Source organism: Paramisgurnus dabryanus, chromosome 12, assembly GCF_030506205.2.
Source record: "Paramisgurnus dabryanus chromosome 12, PD_genome_1.1, whole genome shotgun sequence".
Classification (NCBI taxonomy): Eukaryota; Metazoa; Chordata; class Actinopteri; order Cypriniformes; family Cobitidae; genus Paramisgurnus; species Paramisgurnus dabryanus.
Genome location: NC_133348.1, coordinates 5349447 through 5370515, shown reverse-complemented (window position 1 = coordinate 5370515; position 21069 = coordinate 5349447). Strand labels below are relative to the sequence as shown.

Below are 21069 nucleotides of genomic sequence, written 5' to 3'. Positions count from 1 at the left end.
GTGTTTATAAATACCTATTCACTAAGTATTTTGGTGAAGAATATATTTGGTAGTCTGTGGTAAGTTGTGGTAGGCAACAATCTTGTAATTTACATTCAAATGTAAATTAAAAGGCAGAGTAGAATAAATTACCAAACTACATTGCTAATAAGAAAAGCATTTGCTGCCATCACTGCTGGGAAATAAATCAGGAGCGAGTGTTTGGCTCATGAATATTTATTTATTAATGTACAAGTTGGCCTACATGATTGGATTGGCAAATTAAAGACTTGTCTTATGAATGTTAATGAAGTTGCGTGCGTTACTTCAGTTGAGTTGCCAAGCAATGCGCGCCACACAACTGACAGACATCAAAGTACCGCGAGATCGGATCTGCCCCGCATGATCTGAATTGCTCTCGCGAAACTTTGATGTCATACGCGTGTCAGTCTGCACAGCGCTGCATGTAATCCAACACGCCTCTTGACCTCTCAGGTGGTTTCTTCGTAACCTTTAACCTTTTTAACACCCGCGAGTTGGCTAGTAGCGAGGCGGCGACACCTGCACAGGTATGGCGGACCTCAGTGCGACCTGGGAGCGAGAGTTGTTGGAACAATTCTCCGGCCTGACCGCTGCCACAGACGAAGAGACTGCGGCTGAAGTTTCTACGGAAAATAGCGACAATAATACGGGTTTATTACATTTAAGCGACGAAGTTCTGCTTGTAATATTGAGAAATTTGGAGCCCATGTCCCTGCTCAGGCTCGGCAGCACTTGCAGTATATTGTTCCGAATTTGTTCCTGCAACTCTCTGTGGACCCGACACTTCCAGGTAAAATTGCATCTATTTTTACCTGATATGTTTTTAATAATGTATAATTGAAAGCCTATTTTTACCTTTTTGCATAAAGAGTTTAATACAGTCTTACTTAACATTAAAATCCTATTTCTTTAATTCTATTAGTTTAGGGGTTTCGCATTTAAATTCTTTAAATATTGATTTTCATTATTTTAATGCTGTAGTTAAATTTATCTTGTTTGGGTACAACTTTGGCTAAAACGTAAAACGTGCATTTTTACATTTTAGTTTAAAATAATTAGTGTTTTTTTAAGACTTTTTTTTCGATAAAGGCTGTATAGAAAAATATTTTAACAGTAGACACACATGCGAAAATCTTTAATTTTAAACAACGTAAGTTTGTGCAATCCGCGCGCACATGCGTTAACTTGCCGCGCCAAAATGTATTACAACAGTCGCGTGTAACACTTGTAATCAGGGCATGAAATTAACACCCGACCACACGCCAAATGCGGGTGGATTTTGCAATTGGCGGGTAACACTGTCAATCTACCAGCCACATTGGCGGGTAGCCAATGCGAATCAGTGATGCGCGGGTCATTGTAGAAACAACCCACTCCCGACCGACATTTTCAACTAACCCGCCCACAATTGTTCAAAGTAGTTTTTAAACTCGACCGACTGACCGCGGCCTGAATATCATTAAAATATTTTTGGATGACTCGTAACCGGCACCCGCTCATTTCTTATCAACCTGCGCATATCACTGATGCAAATGGAGTGATTCATTGAGAGGATGCGACTGCTGTTTCACAACATTCATGCGATTGGAAAGAAGATGAGGCACTTCTCTGACTACGTTTGGATGTGCGAGTAAGTATTAAATTGTTGGTGAGATGGGATGAGAATGCAATGCTGACATAGACTACAGTACAATCGCAGTTGCACAGATGTGTAGTGCTGCTGTGACGGATCAGAACTCTTGATGTGTAAACTTTAGAGAGAGTTGCGCTACTATGCCTTATACTGTAGTACATTAACATACATTTTGCGAATATAGTAATGAAAAACAACGTATGTGCGGCGTTTATGTGCGCAGTTTGTGCCCCCTCTTTCTCTGTGTGCGTGCGCGGGTTTAAGGGGACTCAATAGGGCACATCGGAGAGACGTTCCTAAAAGCATGCATACATAAAATCTTTCTGCTCTTGACAGGGCACATATAAACAAAATGAACTCAACAGTATTCATTTTCTAATAAAACATTTCTTTATGTCTTAAGTGTAGGTATAGAGTGTCAAAAACCAGTCTGTGCTGGTCTTAAAGAGACAGTAACCTCAATTAACCTACTTAAGTCTGTGTCATTAATGTTAATCAAACAACCTAAGACAAAGAGAAATTCACGTTTGTAGCTCTGAAAAAAATTATATTTAATTCATACAATAAAGACAGTGTTATAATTCACTATTCAGGCAAAAAAAAAACTGGCTGGTAAAAAGTCTCTGTGGCAGGTGGATTTCTAAATCCACCTGCCACAGTGGCTGGTGGTCAAAAAAGTTAACTTCAGGCCCTGCTTGTAATCTATGTCCACAGGACTCGTTTGGGGTCAGTCTGTCATATGCTCACGCCAGGTGTCCCTTATCCGCCAAAATCGCCTTCCGCTTGGTTTTCATGTGGAGATCTCTCTTCAGAAACGTCCACTGTAACCGCGCGCTTCAGGAGAAACTCTTCATAGAGATTCCGCTCGCGCCTCACCGATACTGGATCCAGTGGCTCGTTCTGGAGGAGAGCGTTCCCCTGCCATCGGTAACACTTCCTTGCGTCGATGTGGAGAAACTGTGGGGCATCAACAAAGATCTCTTCCTGGACAAACTACAAGGTGCTCATGTTTCAAAACAATAGAAATCTCATTCAAGTGGTTTTAAGGGAGTTGTATTGGTTTTAATGGAAACTAATGATCTGTATGGGTCTCTACTGGTAATGTGTGGTGTTCTGAACAAATAAAACCCAATTCTAAGACCTATATTACCCTATATACAAGAATTGTTTATAGTTTTAAACTAGTATTTATAATGGAAGCCATTAGAATTTGTTTTTCAGCAGGGTAACTAATAAATTGTATTCCAAACTAGTATAATGTATTTAATGCACTGCAAGTAGCTTCCCAGCAAAAACAAAACGTTTTCCAAATGTAAGTATTTGGTTGCTGTTGGTTTTTTTTCTCTTGAACAATAAGAACTTTCCTGGCTAACCAAAAACCTTGAAGACCTTTCTAGGAACCAAAAACGAACATTCACAAAATGTACTGTGAACCAAATATTGTTAGCTTGGTATGAATAAAAGCATCTGCAAAATTTCTTAATGCATGTTAAGCTTGAATGACTTTATTCTCGTTTTTACAGAGAAAACCGAAGATTGTGATAGCCTCAAGTTTGAATGGAAAGAACTCTATCATCTGGCATTGAAGCATCATGGTAGCATCACGCTGGTGTTTCTGCATGTTCTCAGCCAACACCAGGATAATGGTGAGGAAAAACTATATTTTTCATCTTCAGTAAAATATTCAATAAAGCATTAAATTCACTTTAAATTCAGATGAGAGGTGGCCAGAAATTAACATTGTATGTAGGGACCATAACTAAAAAATATAATACTGTCTAATTTTGTACTGTAGCATCTTCAAAAATCATTCTTTGCCTACATTGCAACTGTACATTTTGGGCATTCAATCAATTTAAATGGTAATAAAAGTTGCAATGCATGTGGGACACATTTTGGATACAAAATTACAAAGTTTTTGTATCCAACTGTATGCAATAAGCCTGAGCCTTTTGGTCCCTTAAAGGTGGTTCACAGCTGTTCCGTGCACTAAAGGCTGTTTGCATCACGCGGCTCCAAAAACTTAATTCGGTGCTGCCCACTGTGTTGAGTGAGCTGCGCCTCGTGAAGTGATTTTTAAAACTGCTTCGCACAACAGGTGGCCAACCTTAAAGGAATTCAGGAATTCCACTTTCGTGAAAGAAATTCCCCATGGCCTTAATACACTGCAAACTTTTGAGAGTGACAACCGCATTTAACTGCATCCCGAAAATGTGATGATTGACAAGAGCTAACCATAGCAACGTTTTGCTGTCTCGCATGCTTATCACTCACATCTTTGACCAAAATAATTTAACAGCATTGTTTTGCAATAAACCTCCGTCTTGGCGTTGTGTATTGTACCCATTTGTGAGGGTGCTCCACAGTCTTGCAGGTTTGCCAGCTCCTTGTCTTTTTTGTACTTGCTTACTGTTATATGCACTTATGGCTTTTGTCTGAAGTTTTTGGTATTATTAAAGTTTGAAGATGCCGGTCCCAATATTTTGATCTTTTGAGTGTAAGCATTTGGATTTATTTCTGTTTATTGTTGGATTTTCTTGTTCGCTTTTTTGAGCAAGATCTGGCAACACTAGTCAGCCGACGCTCGTGCCTCTATCATTTTCTGCACCATGCATACAGAAGACTTTTTTTCCCCTTCTAGGCATTTATATTTTCTGAAGAGAGTCCTGTCATGTCCATGATGCATTTAAACACTTTATTAACTACTAGTTGTTCAGTTCGCTTATGTACATTATGCAGAGTTTCTGTAAATTCGGTTGTCACTAGATGCATTTTGCGGGAGTAAATTCAGTTGTAGAATGTGGTTGTCAGTCCCGTAAGTTGCTGAACTGTGTGTGTACAGAACAGGATTAAGCACTAAAAGGTGAAGTGACAACTGAATTTATATGCAGTGTTTACGGACCTATTATTCCAAATGCAACCGCGTCGGAACGTTTCCCTTTCTTATATAAGGTCGCACTAGTGTGTCATGCGGCTAGTGCAAGACGAGAAGTTACGGTTTAAAAGTACAAATGTATTTATTTTTTTGCGAAAATGATGATCGTTTTGCTAGATAATACCCTTATGTCTCAGTTGGGATCATTTAGAGCTCTTTGAAGCTGATGATTGAGGTCCTCTGAAGTTCATTATATGGAGAAAAATCTTGGAATGTTTTCCTCAAAAAACGTTTAAATTAGTTAAGGAATAATTGACAACGGCTGTTGAATTATTTGAAACTAATGCACTCCCAAAGTGGTAATGCGGCACGACGCAAAGCAATTACCACAAACATTGCTTTGGTAGTTATTTTAAGACATTTGACAAGTTAGGTGTGCGTTTTACAGAAAAATAACCAACACCCGTGGAACATCAACTAATCAGAATAAAGCATTTAACTGCACTGTGGTATAATTGGTCCTAATCCTCTGTAAGTGTTGATGGATTGAATCCAGTCAACAAGAGTTCATTCTCTGCCCTTTTCAGCAATTCACTTTAGACTCTGAAAAAAGCACCCAAACTCTGGGTTGAAAGGAACCAACCGTGTATTGTCCTTTTATTTCGTCCTAACCGAAAGGACATCATGATGTCTGGATATTATCCCTGGTCTGGTTGACCTTTCAGATGTCTTTGCTGTGTGCTTTTCCTATTGCCCTCCAAGTAATGGAGTGTTTGAAGAAAAGTGTGCTATCCAGTGGTTTTTTTTTTTTTAGCTATTGGTCACACTAAAGTTCAGTAATTGGCTGTTGGTTGAAGAGTTTGGATGTGACGTCTGGGTTCTGAACGATGTGATGTGCCTGTAGTGCTGAACTATGACTCACTTGGTATTTCCTATCTGATTTAATGCTTATTTAATACACCACCTATTACAGGCCTGTGTCTATATTGCTTGGCATATCTTGGTATACACAATATTAAATGAACAAATCACATCACCATTGATGCCTTTTTATAACAGCAGATAACATTGGTCAATTGAAAAGCTGTCATTAAAGGGATAGTTCGGCCAAAAACGATATTAAACCCATGATTTACTCACCCCCAAGCTGTCTGAGTTGCATATGTCCATCGTTTTTCAGACAAACATATTTTCGGATATTTAAGAAAATGTTTTAGATCTTTCAGTTGATTAAATGTAATGTTACGGGGTCCACGACCTTCAAGTCCAAAATAAGGGCGTCCATCATTCCCAAAATAAATCCAAACGGCTCCAGGATGATAAACAAAGGTCTTCTGAGTGTAATCCGTGCGGTGTTGTTGTAGAAATATCCATATTTAAAACTTTATTAACGAAAATAAATACCTTCCTGTAGCGCCGCCATCTTAAACTCCTCTGTATTCAGGAGAGAGTATTAGCGTAGTGTACGCACTTTTCTTAGTGACGTATGACAAATTCGGAGGGCGGGGGCACAGAGCAGCAGCAGAGTAGCCTCCGTAGGCTGCGTAAGCTCTCATCCTGAATGCGGACGCTACTAAGATGGCAGCTCTACCGGAAGGTAATTATTTTAGTTAAAGTTTTAAATATGGATATTTCTACAACAACCCGCGCGGATTACCCTCAGAAGACCTTTGTTTATCATCCTGGAGCCGTTTGGATTTAATTTGTGAAGGATGGACGCACTTTTTTTTGGACTTGAAGGTCGTGGACCCCGTAACGTTACATTTAATCAACTGAAAGATCTAAAACATTTTCTAAAATATCAGAAAATGTGTTTGTCTGAAAAACGATGGACATATGCAACTCGGACAGCTTGGGGGTGAGTAAATCATGGGTTTAATATCATTTTGGCCGAACTATCCCTTTAATGCATTCGTTTTTTGTTGACATTTAGAAAATGCAGCAAAAGTTTTGCTCATCTTAAATGAAAATGCAGCTACTGTTTCTCGTATTTGTCTTGTTTCTGTCTTTTGCTACCTTTTAGACCACACAGAGCTGGAGTCCATGTACCATCAGTACGTCCAATGCAGGTTCCAGTGGCTCTTCACTTACTGGCTGTTTCGTCAGCCAGCGCCGTACAACAAGCAGCTGCGATCCATTTTCCTCCAGTGGAAGAAACACAGCAAGAGTAAGGTGGCTACCTGGGGAGAGACTCTTTGTGATGTGAGATATCTGGCATCTCTCCATCCCATCACCAGCGACTACTGGAGAGGCAGATTGGCCGGCGGAGACGAGAGTTTGGGTAGGTTATGGGATTGGGCTCTGAAGAATCATCTTGATGTTGAAAACCTTGATTTTGGTTTTATTTTGCATTCGGTTCTCCCTTGAGAAATGTATACTAGCTTTTCTTATGGAGAAAGTTTCTGCCTGTCTTCAGGCCCTGGGAATATCTGTGTCTCTTGTTCTTACTCGACTCATTTCTTTCCATCAGGGATTCAGACTGTTGAAAACTACTTCTCCATGTGCAAGTCGCTCGTGGCTTGGATCTTGGGTCGTGACTGGGGCCGACTGAAACGAAGGAAGGTACAGAGTTACTAGGTTATCATACAAAAGCAGATATGAGTTAATTACTTTTTTCTTTAGGATAAAATCTTTAATCCCTGTAGGGCATTGTTGTGTGTTTGAATAAATCTGGCACGTTTCTTTCCTTTTTCATTTTCTTCACTCGTGATTGGTGCCGATATCTCTCTTCTCCACCTCAAGTTTTCCAAATAAGTTCCTCTGAAGATGTGATCTTAAATATTGCTGCATTGTTCTGATTTCTCATTTCATTAGCCAGTGCAAATGATTTCACAGGTCACAGCTTGAGCAGACGCTCCTATCTAATGGCTGTCTAAATGGATTATAGACGTATCCGTGCATGTCCCACTAAATCACACGCGTGCAAGTGCAGGCTCTCCTAAGATTGTACGCCATCTTGCAACACACAGGAGCGTCCAAGGACGCAAACAAGGTCCAGCGAGACCTTAATTGACTTATTTTTATCCTTAGCAAACCTAATGGCTTGGGTTTGTGGTGCACTTTCCATAGCCAACATGCTGCATTATAGTATGAATGGCTTTTGCAGTATTAGCATTGATCTGGAATGGTTAATAACCGCAGCAACATGTCACGCAGCATACAAAACCTATTTTGATTGCGGTTGCACCTCTGATGTACGAATATGCAAATTTAGGCCTGCTCCCCGATGTGCATGCACTTGGTTGGAAGCAAGGGCATACAGAATATTCAGTGTCCTTATTTGGCACACGCTCGACGTGCGCTAACAACGTGTTGTGTTGTTGGCAGGTTTATGAAGACACGCTGGAGGGTGTTTATCTTTTGCTGAGACGAGAGATGCAGGAGAAACTCGTCGACCGCGAACGCTTCTGGCAGGTGGCCAAAATCCAGATGACCCGCGTCTGCACACTGGAGGAGACGGCCGTGAATTACGTCAACTGGAAAATGATTGAGACTCTCCCTTATTACAAGTGAGTTCTGCTTTGGTCTGCTTGTTTTACATTTATGCATTTGGCATAACAAGGAATACATTTTATAAGTGGGTCAGTGACAAAAACGGTTTGGCAAGATGAGAAATTCTGATTTTTTTTAAACTTGTTTTAAAAGCATGCATCAGGATTATTTCAATGCACAGTGTATTTGTTAATTTTATGCAATAAAAATGACCTTTGCACCATTTTTATGAAAGTTAAAACTGAGTGGACCTGTAAATGTCAAATGGCGTAACCGCAAATTGTGCCAAAGAATGAGAAATATAAAAAAATGTATCCACCTTGATGGCATGTAAGCGTAATCATGAAAAAAAAATTAGTTATTTCTAAATGTAAATTTTAATGCGTTTTTGTAATATTTGTCCTGACATATGCTGAAAACAGCTCCGTTTCTAAATAATCTTTGACAAATGATGTAAAAATGTATGCAAAAAAAAATCGTTACTCTAAACTAGATTATATTTTATTCCACTTTTTTTTTTAATGAATATATTTATATTGTAATTAAAAAAAATACTAGTTACACCAATTGACACAGACCAGTAACACCACATTGACATTTTTGCAATTATCCCCAAATATTCTTTCAAAATAAAACCAGAAATTTGAGACTTGGTCCTCAAAAAAGAGAATGTATGTGAGTAATCTGCAATTTATTTTGAAATTTTAACCATTTTATATTTAATTTATCCATACAGACACAAAATAATTAACGTCACGTCATTGACCCAAGTGTGTGTTGTTCACTGGGGAGCGAACCCATGACCTTGCGTTGGTAACTGCAGGAATACTCCCTATTGTCTGTTCGCTTTCATGGATATCCAGAATTAGGATTGCAATGCTTGCCATATACCAATAGCCACTTTTTTGTGGTGTCCAAAGGAACCTCTAATTTTTCCGGATTACTACTGAAGCCATAAATTGATGCGGTGTCATTTAAATCGCAGTCACTTTTGATAAAACCAAGTAAGGAAGAGCTTGAGCTTTACTAGTGCTTGGCTTTCAGACTTTGCTTTGAAGCCCAGAGAATGTGCAGGGTAGAGATGTGGGTACCACTGACAGCTTCAAACAAACATCCTGCAGTAACTGATGGGGTGAGATCCGCACCACATCGATGACATCTTTGAAGTGTCGGGTGACTGAACTCAAAAAGCATGCCCTGAACTCCGCTCTAAAGTCAGCCTGAATTCACTGTCTATCCAGTATTAGGGCTGTCAAATTAAGATTTGAATTTCATATATTTTTCGAATGTAAAAAATAAATGCATATTCGAATGTAAAACTGGGCATTCGAATTTTATGTGTATCGAACGCTCATGGGTGATTCTCACAAAATCCAGATTTTTAAAGCTCCACTGTGTAGGATCTACTCCCATCTAGCGGTGAAAGTCTATATGACAAGCAACTGAATATTACTTTCTAGCCCCCCCCATTCGGAACGCGTTTTAACTCGTACGGTGGCCCGGCCGTGTCATGCCAAGGTTAACATGGCTTCCAGTAGCTACAAAGCAAAAGCAATGAGAAAAAAATGAACAATTTGCAATGTCCTTTGCCTGTGATCCATCAAAGCACACAGATTTATGTTTAACATGAAAAAAGTATGATTGTCATGATATGTCCGCTTAAAATCACATACAAAAAGCAACCATGATGGGTTTAAATGGACGCGAACTAATATTATGTCAAAGTACAATGCTTATGTTTTAAGTAAACGTTACATGTCTGTGTATATGTAAGAGCTTTCTCTCATATTGGTGAAAAAAGATCGCGCAACTTTCACAAGCTTGTAAAATGAAATGAAAGACGCGCAGATCAGACGCTTTTATCAGAGTATTATGTCAGACATTATGTCAGAGTACAATGCTTATGTTTTATGTAAACGTTACATGTCCGTGTATATGTAAGAGCTTTCTCTCATATTGGTGAAAAAAGATCGTGCAACTTTCACACACTTGTAAAATGAAACGAAAGACGCGCAGATCAGACGCTTTTATCAATGAAAAGCTAAAAACAGGGCTGTCACCGTGTGTTTGTGCTAGAGGTCAGAAAAGATGAAAAACATTGATCTCAGTACCTCAGATTACATAAATGGGCGGAGAGACGGCGTGTGTCTGTTGAACACATTAAACCACATGCATGTTTACACTAACAAGTGTTATGCATAATCATGCTAAAGTTAGCCAAGGAACTATAAAACTTCAAGTTTACAACATGGACTGTATAGATGTAAACGAATATGCTGAATTACCTGTGGAGAAGATATAAAGTGCAACTTCAGTGTCCCTTGAGCCCCATCTTGGAAAACTAACTCCAATAGTGACTTTGGTCTTGATGTTTTTCCTGTCACGTTGTCGTTTAAAATCCCCGTTTCGCTTCCTTGGCGACTTGTTTTAATGTCCTCGAGAATATGTCTTCAACAGGCTTTCAAATCAAAGCATTAGATCGCAGGTTCATCACGGTTTGCAGCTGTCGCAGCCGAAGGATTCAGCTACGCAGGTCGTAGGCTGCATACGTCATCAAGCCTGGTTTATTTAAATCAACTGAGCATTACATTCGCAAGTCATACGCATATTACATAAATTTACAATTAACTAAGAATAATTGTCAGCTTTATAATTGTTAATATTCTGAAATAAGACTGTCTTGATGACGTATACCGCCTACACATGCAACCTCCGGAGGCTTCAGCTATCGGCCAGCGTGAGTGTAGAGTGAAAGCGCGAAAGGCGGAGCTTGAATTTCAGGAATGTCCCTCGTCGGCGAATGTATTTCAAAGATGGAGGCACAACATGGATTCAGCCAGAGAGCGCTTCGACGGTATGCATTTTAAATAGCAGATTCTACACTTACGAGAATACTTTGATTAGTGGGGTGGAAGTAATTATACATGAATGAGCACATACTTTTGAAAGAAAACATGGGTTTTTGTTAAGAATTAACTCAATAAAGTACACAGTAGAGCTTTAAAAAATTTTTTTAAAAATGCAATTTTTTTTTTTAACACAAGATTAAGGTCTAAACTTGCATAATCATTATTTTTTGAGGATTTCAAAAATATTTCCTATAGAATTATTTACTTTTAAGATTTTCATAATAAAGTTACCACAACATGATATTGCATTAAATATATGCATTTACAAATTCATGTTTCGGTAATGAGAACTAAAAGTTGTCTAGGTACTATGACAAACAAAATGTAAACTTTTATCTGGAGAGAAAAAATAAGAGCTGCTTACCTGGCAGTCATCTTGAGTGTCAGTAAAAATTTTTTTTTTTTTTTTTTTTGAAAATGTTAGTTCCTTGAGGGCTTAAACAAAGAATGAAAATTGTTATGGAGGATGAGAAAATTGGTCGTGGACACATTTATATTCCTTATTATTAGGGATGTCCCGATCCGGGGCCGATTTCCGATCACGTGGTTTCAGACTCGATCGGAATCGGATGTTACCTTCCGATCAGGACTCTGATACATATGCAGAGTTTAAATTGGCCCAGGACCGCACACATACTGAAGGTCTCGCTCTGCTCCGCGACAGTGTATGCGCTGCGCTGGTGCGTGTGAAGTGACGCGAATAATGATGTGTTTTCATTCATAGGCTTCACACACCCGTGCATGAATGACAAAACCGGGTTTTTTTTTTTGGGTAGCCTTTATGCCTAGAATTAGTCAAGGAGGTTGAGTCTAATAACTTCCTTCAAAGTTTGATCAATAGTGCATAATGACATGTGCAACAAATGCGTATAGGGTGTCAGACTCATAGATTTGCATAATTTAAAGTTCAGGTTTTAAAGTTTGGGTCAACCTGTGGCACAGCTTCAAAGCTGAAACTTTATAAAATCCTATCAGAGGTCCAAAATGTCATTGAAACACACCAGTGGCTTTGCTGTCATCAGGATAAAAAACATGTTACCCCTCGAACCCTCCCTCCTAACAGAGCGTCCCCACAAAACAAACCCCAATTTAACTCCTGAACATATATACTATATTCTCATTCTTTTTTTAACACATCTATAGTTATGCGCTGGCACAGAGCTAGACTCTTTTGATGGCAATGTGTGCGGCATGACTTAAGGAACATCCTGGGTCTGTTTTTTCGCTCTTAAAGCGGATAAAGTTTGAGAACCACTGATCTAATTTTTTAAGGAGGGTCTGCTTTATTAACTGCTTTTTGTTCGCTCCGCGTAAGCTAAATGTTGCGTTTTGTACTTTTTTTTACTCTTGTATATATTTCTACATTTTCGACCAAGGAAAGCACCGGATATAATTTAAGTTGTGGATTGTATTTAAGCTTTTTATAAAATGATGACAAAATCGAAAGCGACTAATAATTATCTCTCAAGCATAATTTAGCCTAAATAATAATTCATTCGTTTTCATACTTTATAAATGCACGTTAATTTATCCACTAATATATTATTGAAATGCCCTTAATATGAATTGCCTTTTGTATTGCAAAATTTAATTTAATAAATTTAATTTCAATAAAACTCGTTTACCAAAAAATATGCGGTACCTGATTTGTTATATTATTGAGCCGTTGTGCTGCGCCCTCTTGTGGGCTTAAGTTTTTTTTCTCCAAGATAAAGTTGGTCTTTATAATTCAAATATTATTTTTCAAGTATGAAATTCGAATGAATTTTTTCAGCCATTTTGTCAGCCCTCTCCAGTATACAGGGATAACCAAATGTTCAAAGCCAAGCTATTTAAGCTTTTGTCCGTGCATTTGGAGAAACAAGCTAAAAGGGTGTTGAATAATTGTAAAACCAGTACTGTGAAATTGTTTAATTGTTGATACCAAAGCAAACATTAAAATTCTGTATACTATAAAGCACTATAAAGGAGATTTATTTTAGGAAAGCAATACAAAAGAGTTACTAAACATTTCACCTATGTTAATAAAAAAAAACATAATTTCACTCACCTGTAGCCTTTAGCCACTTTTTTGGGATTCTATACATGCAAATAACAAGTTTTTTTGTTCTTCAGACTGTATCTGGTGTCAGGAAATGCCGTCTATCTGGATCACGTGCAAGGTTTCTTGCGGAGAAAGCGGCTTATTCGTGACTGGATTTACCTGGATGAGAATACCTGGGCCAGACAGATACTACCTGACCAACTCTACACGCTGCTGGAGTTTGACACAAAGATCTCTCAAGGTGACTTCACTTAATCCACTGACAACATACAGGCCTGTTTTATATGAATCTAAACCAAGCAACTCATTAGATGGGTCCAACGGCTTGTATTGACATTCTTACAAAGCCAAGCTTAATTTAGCATAGGGATAAGTAAGACCCTTAGGTCTTATCTGCTGTCTTTGGCGTATTACTGTTTTCATTAGATTTGCTCATTAACATCTAACATCATCTGGTGCTGTCTTGCCAAACTTCCTTGTTTCTGTGTTTATTCAGCAGATTCAAACTTTTTAATCTTCAGTCCCCTGTGTCTAGGCTTGCTTACTCCCATAGCATTTGCGCATTCATTGTTCCTAGCATAGCGATTACATGCATTGTGTAAGTCCTGAAATGGCCAGCTACCAGAGATGGGAAGTAACACAGTACAAATACTTCATTACTGTACTTTAGTAGATATTTCTGGTATCTGTACTTTTACTTCGCTATTTATTTTTCAGACTACTTTTTACTTTTACTCCTTACATTTTTTCACACATCTGTACTTTTTACGTCTTATATCTCTCTTCCTTGATGAGCAAAACGACCCAAGAAAATAAGTCTAGTTTTTAGACCAAAAATATTTAAGTGATTTTGTGCATAAAACAAGCAAAAAAAAAATCTGCCAATGGGGTAAGCTACTTTTTCTTGAATTTAGTGTTTAAGAAAAATGTTTTTTGCTTACCCTATTGGCAGATTTTTTTGCTTGTTTTATGCTCAAAATCACATAATTTTGATATTTCTGCTCTAAAAACTAGACTTATGTTCTTGGGTTGTTTTGCTCATCAAGAAAAAAAGCATCTTAATTTAAGAAGTTTTTCTTATTTAATTTTTTACAGTGTGACTTTAGAATCGAAAGTGTAATCGTGACACCCCTAATAAGCACAACAAATATTTCTTCTGCAAAGAGAAATTTAATATGCCTTTAAAAAGGCTTATGCCTGTTAAAAGTAACACAAATAAAACGCTTCACAGTCATGAATTAAATACACACACATTCATATAAAGTACAACAGTTCTTCAGTGAAGAGCAGAGAGTCATTTTGAGACATGAATTGGGTTACTGTAGCTTTAAGAAGTGAAAGAGATTGCTCTGTTCACGTGCACTGATGACAGGCTGCTGTGTGTGCAAATAATAAACTTTTTTTGGCATGCGGATGCAATTGTCCGCGGTAGATATGTGTTGTATATGCTCTTTGATGGGGATGTGAAGGTGCGCTGCGCTGTTAGGACCGGAGCGCGTCATCAAAAAATACACATCTCTATACACTAGGGATGCAGCGATTAACCGGTTTCACTATTAACCGCGGTTTAAAACGTCACGGTTAAGTAACCGTAAAGCCTTCGCTACACCGCGTGTTTTTGTTTCACGCACGCACGCACAAACCAGATCCACGAAGCACCAAGAGGCGCATGCGTCATGATGCATTGTATGACAAAGCTCCGCGTTCAAAAGAATATGTGCGCGTGACGCGTCTCTTGGTTGTTCGTGCATCTGGTTTGTGTGTGAGTGTGTGTGTGTGTGGGTGCGCGCGCACCTGCATCCGTACATGAAAGAGCCACACTTCAATCGGTCTACTCTGTACAGCATTAAAAACCTCCTGCTCGCGGATCAAACCCGGGCGGGGCTCCTGGTGGTCTGACTGCATTTCATTACGTTGAATTATTTTAACGCGTTAATGATTAATTAATGAATAGCATGAGTTAACACGTTAATCTTGCCACCCCTAATATTTATATTTGATTTTTGTGTAATATTAAGCTACACCTGTCAAATGACTGGCAGTACCTGGCCCAGGATGACCCTGTGTTATTATTCGTTTTGAGAGGCTCTTATCATTTTTACTTCATATATTTTACTTCAAACAAACCAAAATAATATAACTTTATTCAGTCCAAATGTAAAATTACATTTATTCAAAAGATCATTAAAATGAATAGCCTACAGGTTTTAAAGGCACCTATACTGTTTAAGTCAAAGCCAGCTAAGTTATTATTATTATCATTTGTCCAAGAATTGTAGAAAAAATACACAAACTGAAAATACAGAAACATTTAGCAATTGATTAAAAATGTATTCATGTGATTTTATACATTAATGTTGTGAAATAAATGAATCCTTAATAACCGTAATAACCGTACAACCGTGATTATTTATCAGACTATAACCGTACCATCAAAATCTATAATCGCTGCATCCCTACTATACACACACACACACACACACACACACACACACACACACACACACACACACACACACACACACACAAATCTGCACGTGACCAAACGGGTTATAAAAATGCTCGCACTGTTTACTTTTGTCATCATATGGCTCCTGAATGCAAAGATCGGTTCTTGAGATCGGCAAATTTAGCGAGTAACGATCAAGTCATTTAATGCTGTTATTGGCCGATACCAATCTGCGGCCGTTCAATCGGAGCATTACTACTTAACACATGTAACGTTTTGTTTAAAAAAATCTTGAAATATGTTTATTATGAGAACTGCCTTTTGTCACAGTCAAGAGATGAGGAATAATCTTCTCCATTTTAAACATAACCGGTGAGAGTAGTAAGCTGAAATCTTTTTTGTATGATGTGAGGTTACCAGTTACCAGCATGACACTAAAACGGGTAGTATTCATGACTACTTTTTACTTAAAGGCACACCGGAACTTTTTGGCCTCTAGGGGGCGCTAGGCATGTATTTTTCACGCCTAGCGCCCCTAGAGGCCACAAGCGCCGCAGCACTGTCGCAAAGGAAAAGAACTGGCCAACCTTAAAACTAAACTAAAAACTAAACTTTTATAAACTAAACTCTAAACGATCAACATTTTGAGGCATCAGGGAGAAACGCAGTCATGTTACAACTTTCTGATGAGGAACTCGTGGCAGAAGCCATTTCTCAATCTGAAGGATGTCGTATTTCTAAGCTGCATACGTCATCAAGACTGTCTTATTTCAGAATATTAACAATTATAAAGTTGACTATTATGCTTAGTTAATCGTAAATTGTTGCAGTATGCTTATGATTTGCGAATGTAATGCTCAGTTTACCTTAATAAACCAGGCTTGATGACGTATGCAGCCTGCATATTTGACCTCCGTAGGCTGCAGCCTTCAATTGAGAAATAACCAGAAGACTTTCCTTGCCTTTTTCGAAACATATTGTTGCATCGTCCCTCTCTCCCTCGCCACCAGGATTTTCCGCAATGGTGCTCGTTTTTCCTCTCTTTTGTGTGAAAATTGTCGCTCCAAATCCAAGTAAACCGATGTGTTTAGGTCTGCCACTTTGTAATACGTCACGTGAGTGACAGCGGAACGCAGCAATTGAGGAAGAGAGTAGAGAGAAACGCTCGGATCTGATTGGTGAATGAATAGGGTTTGGTTTTACACTGTGTGAGTTTGAGCAAGTTTGACTGCTATAGCATCCTGGATTGTAATGTAAATACCATAGACGGTAAAAGAAAGGTAAATACGTGAACACGTGAATGCAGCATCTGAATACAGGGAACTATATGCAAGATAATCGCCGTCATTCATAAAGATCGCATTTATGTATGAATCAAGATCGTGAGTTTATATAAAAAATTGCCTTAAAGGGAAATCGAACCCAGGTCGACCGTGTCATAGGTCCATTACACTAACACGGTGCCACAGAGTCACATAATAGAAGTTGCTCTCTACACTCCTTAAGTAGCCTCCAGCAAAATTCACGTCAAAAAAAAGTGTGGAGGAAGTAACGTATGCCGTAAAGCAGTCAAATTTTTTTTTGTTTTTTTGTGCTCTGGTTACTACCCGAAACCCTAAGTTTTAAAATACGAGTAAAAGCGATACAGACCCCGTCAGGCTATGGTAGACATGTCATTCAACCTATTTAAAGTTGATGTACTATCACAAGGGTCTTGAAAATTTTTTATAAAGGTTGAAAAATTACATGGTGTCGCTTTAAGTAAAGACGTTTCAGCTCTCACATGTGCTTAAGTAAAAATTGTAGTCAGTACTTTAACTTTTACCAGAGTATTTTTAAACCCGAGTATCTGTATTTCTACTTGAGTAAAGGATGTGTGTACTTTACCCATCTCTGCCAGCTACCAATGTAAGCACTGTGCCTAAGGCCTTGTGTGAATAAAATAAAATGACCAAGACACCGTATTAAATGTGGTGTAGAGGAAAATAAGGCTGTTAGGGTTGGATGTTAAGCTCATTCAGCTTGGTTTAGCGATGCTTGACACCCAGGTTCACCATGATGTATTGGGCCTTATTTGTGAAACTCTCAGCCGAATTGATTTCAGTGTTAATCGAATTTACATATTTATTCTGTTTGGCACAAGAATGCTCGGATGTAGCAGAAATGTCAAATATTTTAGCTCAGGACTAATGGAGGCTGAGGTCGGTGAGATGGTTAAATCGGTCAGAGGAATGATGATGCGAGGTACTTGATTAGGATTTATGAGGGAGTCGTTTTGTCCCTCTGTGAACCACTGGGGAAGAAATGATGGTCAGTTTAAATGTATGCCCAGACTCCAGGCAGTTTGTCTTGTTTACCATCTTTGGGTTTTTTTCAGATTCCCATCTCTTCTTTGGTGGTGGTAAACTCTGTTTTGTGTCCATCTAGATAAGCGCTTAACTTGTGGGGTTTATGGAGAAGTATGACCTAAAACAAAAAAAAATTGTATTTGTACTACAGGATTGTTGTGATTGGTTTAGTGAATTAAGGGTTGCCAGGTCTCCACTCCTTAGGGGTGTTACAATACATTGATATGGATCGATGCATTGATTGAATGGCTAATGATACGATGCCTTATTGTGGCATGTTAAATGTCCATATGAGGTACCTTTATTTTGACACACATCACGTTCATATAATGTCTTCATTTTCCATTAATATGGTCTGAAAATACTGTCTGCATGTGTCAGATGCAACGTCAAAGCAGGGGTAGCATAGGAAATGCAGATGCAGATAAATATTGATAAATCGATCATTATACCCCTGAATCCAAATGAATTGCAGGATAATTTGAGGCAAACATAATTTTGCTGGTTGAGAGAACTGATATAGTACTGTACAAGATACAATTCACATCCCTACCACTCCCATTACTAAAATGCATATTTTTTTCTCCCTGTTATACATTAGACAAATATAAAAAAAATCACTGTATAGAAGTAATCACAAAAGGTCTTTTTACAAAAATACAATTATTAACAACCATCTGCATTAGACCATCAAAATGTTGTTTTTGATCTGAAGTTATTTGGTTTGGAATAGAGATCGACGGATATCTGTTTCCCGATATTTTCCCCAATATTTAAGCATTTTCCCATTATCGTTCAATCCAATATATCCGATAAATGCAGCCATCTTGTGGCCATTTTGAGAATTGCGCTCTGGACGCATCTGAGGAGAGGCGCTAACAACAACGTGCACTACAAATGTGATTGCGGATTGATGTGACTCATTAAATGGACTTTGAGTATACTTGCTTTGCTTTAATAAACTTATTTAACATAACCGACATTAACGCACTGATGAGATGTGTTATAAATGCCTGATATGCAATTTATGCAGCCTAGCTAAGAAATGGAGCCAAACTCGCAGAGTCACGTAAATCGATCGTAACATCGTAGCTTTATATTAATAAAACCGCCATAAATTAATGCTTGCACTGCAAAAAATTATTTTCAAGAAAAATATTTTTGGATTGTTTTCAGTAAAACTATCTAAAAATTCTTTAAGATGCTTTTTCTTAAGTAAAATAACCTAAGAAAATAAGTCTAGTTTTTAGACCAAAAATGTCAACTTTGAGTTTTTTCGTGCATAAAACGAGCTAAAAAAAAATCTGCCAATGGGGTAAGCAAAAAATCTTGAACATTTTTATTTTTTATAAACACTAAATTCAAGAAAAAATGTGCTTACCCCATTGGCAGACTTTTTTACTTGTTTTATGCAAAAAATCACTTAAATGTGATATTTTTGGTCTAAAAACTAGACTTATTTTTTTTGGGTCATTTGCTCATCAAGAAAAAGCATCTTAATTTAAGAATTTTAATTGATTATAAGTATTTGTTCAGTAGTGTTGTAGTAATTGTGTCAAAAACAGTAGTATAACAATAAATAAAAATCGGTTATTGGGCACAAGTGTCCAAATATTTGGTATTGGTTTAAAAAGAATCCGCATCAGTCGATCTCTAGTTTGAAACTACAGAGCATTTTTTGCTTCCTTAGATTTTTTTTAAAAAAAATTTGAGATTATTCTTATTTTGTCCTCCTCATTTATCTTGATATGAACTATACACTGCAAAAAAAAAAAGATTTTCAAGAAAAAAAATTCTTAGTATTTTTGTCTTGTTTTCCGTAAAGAAATCTAAAAATTCTTAACTTAAGATGCTTTTTCTTGATGAGCAAAATGACCCAAGAAAATAAATTTTATATTTTTGGTCTAAAAACTAGACTTAAGTGTTTTGTGCATAAAACAAGCAAAATAATCTGTCAATGGGGTAAGCAAATTTTTCTTGACTTTTTTCTTGAATTTAGTGTTTAAAAAAAATTGAAGATTTTTTTGCTTACCCCATTGGCAAAATTTTTTTTTTGCTTGTTTTATGCACGAAATCACTTAAATTTTATAATTTTGGTGTAAAAAACTAGACTACCTTGTCTTTTTGCTCATCAAGAAAAAGCTTCTTAATTTAAGAATTGTTAGTATTTCTGTCTTGTTTTCAGTAAAAACATCTAAGAAAATTTTTACTTAAATATTTTTTTGCAGTGGTCTCCAACGTGTTGCCCGCACAGAGTCTGTGAGTTTCCTGCCAGAGCACATTCTATTAATAGCCTCAATTTTAATATTTCTTACTTCGTTTAGCTAATAAAATTAAAATTTTGCGTAGATGCAAAAATGAGCCCTCCAGATTGTTTTACCTGTTGTGGTTGCCCTTGTTTACAAAACTGTTGGAGACCCCTGATCGATACAATATAGTGAAAAATCACAAAAGCCTGTAACAACTTGCTAAACGTTGTCATACAAATCTGAGTAAATAGAGAAGTGTTAATATCTGTATGTTGCTTCATATGTTGTGTTGCACATGTTTGACAGTGTTGGTATTTTTGTGTTGCGTCTGTACAGAGAGTTTACACGGGGATTCGTTGACAGCCCAGCTGAGTCGACTCATGTGGCTGTACCTGAACTCGGGTCAGGAGATTTATCTGCAGGCGGTGAAGGGAATGGTTTTACAATGTGCTCAGGCCAGTTTAAGCCATCTCGGCACACTGGTGGCCTGTGAACTGCCTGTGGCTTAGGACTGTTACGCACACCAAATCTGTTTTTATTGACTTTTTATAAGCGGACTCAATGAGTTTGTTTTTAATTCTCTTTGTTAGGTGTTTTTACAGGATTTTAAATGCTTTTTTACTTTTTTGTATTTTTTCCACTCTGAAGGTTTTAGCCTTTATTAATCTTTGTAATCGTGTGCTATTTAAGCACAATAATGAAGAGACGCTTTAATCTTGCTGTTATGAAATATATGTCAGTTTTAGTTCAAATGATCACGAGTCTCAGTCATGAGTTGTTTTTATTGTCACTGTACTCGAGCTATTCTGTAAATCATGGTCAATTGCAAGGTTGCAGGCTTGCTATTAAAGCACCTTCATACTTCATGAACGTTTCATGTTTTTTTTAAAGTTTCAAACAAAATGATAAACAAGTAGTTTTTTATATCCACATAATGCAGGGCTAATGTGACCCTGGACCACAAAATCCAACCTGACAGATCAAGTTAGTTTACCATTGTGGAAAGGAGTTTTGAACACTGGTTGTTACAGATTAAATGTGTTGCTAAA

At 37.7% G+C, this 21069-nt stretch overlaps 1 protein-coding gene across 1 annotated transcript; it reads left to right on the top strand.

The window, feature by feature from the left end:
* Positions 1-537: 537 nt before the first annotated feature.
* LOC135737866 (uncharacterized) lies at positions 538-20886 on the top strand. The gene is made up of 8 exons (XM_065255740.1): positions 538-811; positions 2369-2654; positions 3178-3300; positions 6553-6810; positions 7000-7091; positions 7857-8038; positions 13046-13215; positions 20357-20886. The coding sequence occupies exons 1-8, from the start codon at positions 551-553 to the stop codon at positions 20527-20529; spliced, it is 1545 nt and encodes a 514-aa protein (XP_065111812.1). The 5' UTR covers positions 538-550; the 3' UTR covers positions 20530-20886.
* Positions 20887-21069: the final 183 nt, after the last annotated feature.

Coding starts and splice junctions, on each gene's coding strand:
- LOC135737866 (XM_065255740.1), top strand. CDS start 551: ATGGCGGACCTCAGTGCGACCTGGGAGCGAGAGTTGTTGGAACAATTC. Junction 812..2,368: donor TGTGGACCCGACACTTCCAG/GTAAAATTGCAT, acceptor CTATGTCCACAG/GACTCGTTTGGGGTCAGTCT. Junction 13,216..20,356: donor TGACACAAAGATCTCTCAAG/GTGACTTCACTT, acceptor GCGTCTGTACAG/AGAGTTTACACGGGGATTCG.